Source organism: Empidonax traillii, unplaced genomic scaffold (genome assembly GCF_003031625.1).
Source record: "Empidonax traillii isolate 1590-97213 ecotype Southwest subspecies unplaced genomic scaffold, ASM303162v1 scaffold2926:size16966, whole genome shotgun sequence".
Classification (NCBI taxonomy): domain Eukaryota; kingdom Metazoa; phylum Chordata; class Aves; order Passeriformes; family Tyrannidae; genus Empidonax; species Empidonax traillii.
Genome location: NW_020958119.1, coordinates 1 through 4,659, shown reverse-complemented (window position 1 = coordinate 4,659; position 4,659 = coordinate 1). Strand labels below are relative to the sequence as shown.

The following is a 4,659-nucleotide window of genomic DNA, read 5'->3' as shown; positions in this document are numbered from 1 at the left end:
ATCATGTACCTTTGAAGTGGTAGCTATAGAAATGTTTTGTTTGTCTGAGTGTATAAAAGATGTGCTTGAAATGGACAACGCGGGATTCGGGCTTTGGGCGCTAGCCCCCTGTATCCCCGGGCCCTCAATAAAGCACCGGCAATAAACTAACATTCTGTTGGTTTCTGCTTATATCGTGACGGGCAACACCATTAACCCAGCACTGCCAAGGCCACCTCTAAACCATGTCCCCAAGTACTACACCTCCACATCTTTTCAATCCCTCCAGTCCCGCTGGACACACCATTGCTGGCACAGGCTGGGTGCCAGTGGCCTTCTTGGCCACCTGGGCACACCTGGGCTCATGTTCAGCCACCATTGACCAGCACCCCCCAGGCTCTTCTCCACCAGGCAGATTTCCAGCCACTCTGCCCCAAACTTGGAGCATTCTTGTGACCCCAGGGTAAGACCCAGCGCTTTGCCTTGTTGACTCTCACACCACTGGCCTTGGCCCATCGATCCAGCCTGTCCAGTTGCCTCTCTGGAGCCTTCCTGCCCTCCAGCAAATGAACACTCCCATCCAGCTCGGTGTCATCTGTGAACTGACTGAGGGTGCCCTCGATCTCCTCTTCCAGACCATCTATGAAGATATTAAACAGGGTTGGCCCCAAAACTGAGCCCTGGGGAGCACCACTGGTCACCAGCCCCCAGCTGGATTTAGCTCCACTCACCACCACTCTGGGCCTGGATCCTGACTCACACTGACACATGGATTTTAAAAACAATTTTTGACTTAAACCTTTATGAAGCTTTGTCAGAATAATTAAAAATGCTCATGAGCTCATATTTACATTCATTTTAATCACAATTTATAAATCTTAAGTCTACGTAGTGTTATTTGGAATTCATGTAGAAAATAAGGATGCTGAAAGTGATGTCTTTGAGCCTGTGACTGTGCAGCCACTCCAACAGCTGGATGGTTTTGCTGACATTACTGAATGAATTATGTGCTTGTTTCTTTATCATCACAGGCCGAAACTTTTTTTTTATCTTCAGGTTTGTTATCTGTAGCTGATAATCATAAGTCAAAATTGTATCAGAAGTGGAGAAAAATGTATTTAGACTTTTATACCCAGACATTGCATCCCATTGAGTACAGCTGCTAAAATTTAACCAAGGAGAGGCTGTGCTTATTTCTGAACCTGCATTTGGACATGTCTGAAATTGGGGTTTAAAAATGGCCACAAATCATCTGGGAGTTCACAAATGCAAATAGAATTGATAGGATTTTTTTCCAAAGAAAGGTGTTCTTTAGGGAAAGGCAGATGGGCAGCCTGTGGGAGCACAGCTCTTCCCCTCCCACAGGGACCAGCAGCCTCCAGAAGGCTCAGTCCTGCCTCCCTGCTCTGTTTTCCAGGAGGACCTGATTTCACTGGCCAAGCAAAGTGACCTGCCCATCAAAGAGGTGCAGACCTGGTTCCGGCACCGGCGGGCCCAGGACCACCCCAGGCTGAGCAAGAAGTTCTGTGAGGTCAGGTAGGTGGGTCAGTGGAGGCTTCCAGGGGAACCTGCTGCCAGCAGAGCCTTGTCCCCTCCCTGCAGCACTGCCAGCTTCATCCTCCCTCCCTCTCCGTCCCTTCCTTCCTTCCCTCCCTTCCCTTCCTTTACCTTTAAAAGTGAAAGTTCCCTCAACAGAGTCTAGTGGCCTTGATGGAGAACAGGTTTAAATCTCAGGTGCTGGAGGGATTTTGAGCACTCTAGCCATTTTCAAAATGCATTCACTTCTTTTCAAGATGATCTTGATACAAAATTAGCATTTTGAGATATTGTCAGCATGGGCATAAAATAAATCCATGAAGTGCAGTTAGTAGGCAGTGCAAGCCATGAACAGAGGGAGGCAAAACCTGAAAAACACCAGAAAGCACCAAAATCTTCATTCCTTTTCCTCAACCTGTTTGTTCTCCTATATGAAATCTTCCTGCTTATCTCAGCAGCACATGAAGTCAGGATGGAGAGAGGAGTCACTAAGTCTCTTGATCAAAAGAATCAGGTTATCTCTGGTTCTCACCTTGAGGTTTAATGATGTATGAACACAAAGACCCCCATCAAGTAAGAGATCTGCTCTCATTCCCCTTCTGAAAAATAAATTATTCAGTGCTTGAATCCTGTTACTTTGCTTTTTTTCAAAAATATTCTCCCCCTGAGAGCTTGTTCAGTGCTCCATATGCAGCATTTCTGAGGAAAGTGATAAAACCCCAGTACTCCTGTGCCATCACTGGGAAAAATTAGGTGCCTTCCACAGGCTGGGGTGTATAAGCATAGGTGATCTACAAACACCCACACAACAAAAGGTGACAGGGAGAGGCAGCTTGGTAGTCTTGCTGCATCCTCTTTAACTGGTGGAGTGCACAGGGAATCTGGGCACAGTGAGGGCACAGCAGAGCCTGGGTGGGCTGTGGGTACCTTGTTGCCTTACAACACATGCTTGCTGTGCCAATGGAGCTGAGATTCTGCAAATTCCTGTCCAAACGAGCATAGGTTCCCCTGTGGGCATCCTGGGCACAGCCTGGACAGCTATTCCAACTCTGGAGGAGGACTTAATTCCTTGTTTTGTGTTTTAGCTGGAGATTCACATTCTATTTTACCTCATTCTTCTCTGCACTGGCTCTTCTGTATGATGTAAGTATGTGAGCAGGTGTGAAGTGACACCTTGCAAGGGTACCTTGTTGATTGCTAATGATGCTCATGGTCCCACCCCAAGACAATGTGTGGCCATCACTACGTGGCCAGAGACAAAGAAGGACAAATTCAGGGGTATGGAGCAGAACGATCCCTAATCCTGATGCAGGATAAAACACTTCCCCTTTCCCTTGCTGGGCCTGGCTGGGTGTCAGTGATGTCAGTGGTGTTATCATGCTCTCCTTGTCTCAGATCCTTGTGCAAGTGCTTCACCACAGATTCCCCCACACAGCTCCTGCATCTCAGACAAGAGCAGACCCTGCCCCGGCTCTGCCTGCTGCCCACTCTTTATCAAGACCCTTTGTGTGACACCCTGTGCATTCACTAACGACAAATGCATTTTGCCAACCACTTTCTCCAAAGCTCAAAGCCAGACTGGATCTAGCATGGGCCCACGAGTTCTTGCAGTATTTCTTCCCGTGCTCATCATGCCATTAAAAGGCTATGGTTTCTTACTGATGCCTTCTCTCTGAACAGAAGCCCTGGTTTTGGGACCACACCGTGTGCTGGTTGAAATTTCCACAACAGGTGAGCAGCAAGTACATGGAATCACAGGCTAATTCATACTGGAAGGGGTATAAAGAGGTTTCTTGCCCAACCTCCTGCTCACAGCTCTCAGCTGTGGGATCACACCAGGTTACCCTGGGTTTGCTCCAGCTGAGTTTTGAAAACACTCAAACATGAAGACAGCCCAGCCTCATGGTGAAAAGCTTTATCCTTATAACTCCTTATATCCACCTGTTCTCTTTCAACATCCCTCCCATCACTCACCCTCACATCACACACCAGGACAGCTTGGCTCCATCTGCTTGACAAGCTCCTCATAGATGCTCCATATGAGCATGGGGAGCTCTGCCCTGAGCAGACACCACTTCCCATGAGTTTCTTTGTCACCCAAACCTGGCTGGAAGTGGCTCTGTGTGTGGTCAGGACATCTGATGTCTCAAAGCAGGGCTGGAGATGAGGTGTCTGACCCCCTGAAGAGGGGAGACCCCAGATGCTGTCAGTCCCTCTGCAGGCTGGCCAGGCTGGTCCTGGTTTTGGACCTGCCTGTCAGTGCATCAGCAAACAGTTCAGTCATTGGGAACAGGAAAATTTAGGCATGACCAAGCCCTGCTGTCCCAAATGCAGATTGAATGAAGGGGCTTTGCCCAGGAAGACCCTTCTCCTCTCCTGTCCCCCAGGGCTAGGCAGGGCCATCATGCTGCCAGTTGCTTATCTTGCAGCCTCTCCCACCTGCACTGGGCTGGTTCTACCTCCTGGAGCTCTCCTTCTACTGCTCACTCATGGCCACCCTGCCCTTCGATGTGAAGAGGAAGGTGAGTGACAGCAGCACAGCCACAACCAGCAGTCTGTCCCCTCCTGCTGTCGGCTCCCCAGGGCTGCAAAGGAGAAGGCACATGTGCTGCTGGGAACACCCTTGAGCACGTGAGCCCCTCCAGCACTCAGATCCCACCACTGCACTGGGCCCTGCTCGTGCATGGTGTGGCCTCTCTGCCTCTTTGGCTGGGAGGGGCTGGGACTGACACGAGGGGTCCCCACGCCTGGCCAGAGGACAGACACTGTGTGGATGTGGCACCACAGCCCTTCCCAGCTCTGCTCTCAGGGGCTGCCTGCACTAGAGGGCCGTGTCTGCTGATGGGAGGGGCCTGGGCTGCTCTGATGAGGGTCCTGTAAATGCATGTGTGACTTTTGCAGCATGGGATGAGGTGACCTCCCGTACCCAGCACCCAACCTTGCCCTCACCTCGTTCTGCAGTGGAGACTGCTCAGAGCTGCAGTACAGTGGGAGCACTGATGCTTTGTGGAGGTGTTTGACATGACCTAGTGAGGACGCAGCATGCAGGAACAGATGCTGCCAGGTCAAAGGCTGACAATCTCCCTTCTCATGGCAGGACTTTAAGGAGCAGATCATCCACCACATCACCACCATCACTCTGAT

At 50.2% G+C, this 4,659-nt stretch overlaps 1 protein-coding gene across 1 annotated transcript in view; it reads left to right on the top strand.

Annotated features, from left to right (window-relative positions):
* LOC114072291 (ceramide synthase 4-like) overlaps positions 1 to 4,654 on the top strand; it is a gene marked incomplete at its 3' end in the record, with an annotated part of 7,278 nt that extends 2,624 nt beyond the window's left edge. The window contains exons 3-7 of the mRNA XM_027910206.1: positions 1,397 to 1,515; positions 2,601 to 2,658; positions 3,196 to 3,246; positions 3,945 to 4,037; positions 4,613 to 4,654. Of these exons, the coding sequence (XP_027766007.1) occupies positions 1,397 to 1,515; positions 2,601 to 2,658; positions 3,196 to 3,246; positions 3,945 to 4,037; positions 4,613 to 4,654 (363 nt within the window). The remainder of the gene's footprint in view (positions 1 to 1,396; positions 1,516 to 2,600; positions 2,659 to 3,195; positions 3,247 to 3,944; positions 4,038 to 4,612) is intronic.
* Positions 4,655 to 4,659: the final 5 nt, after the last annotated feature.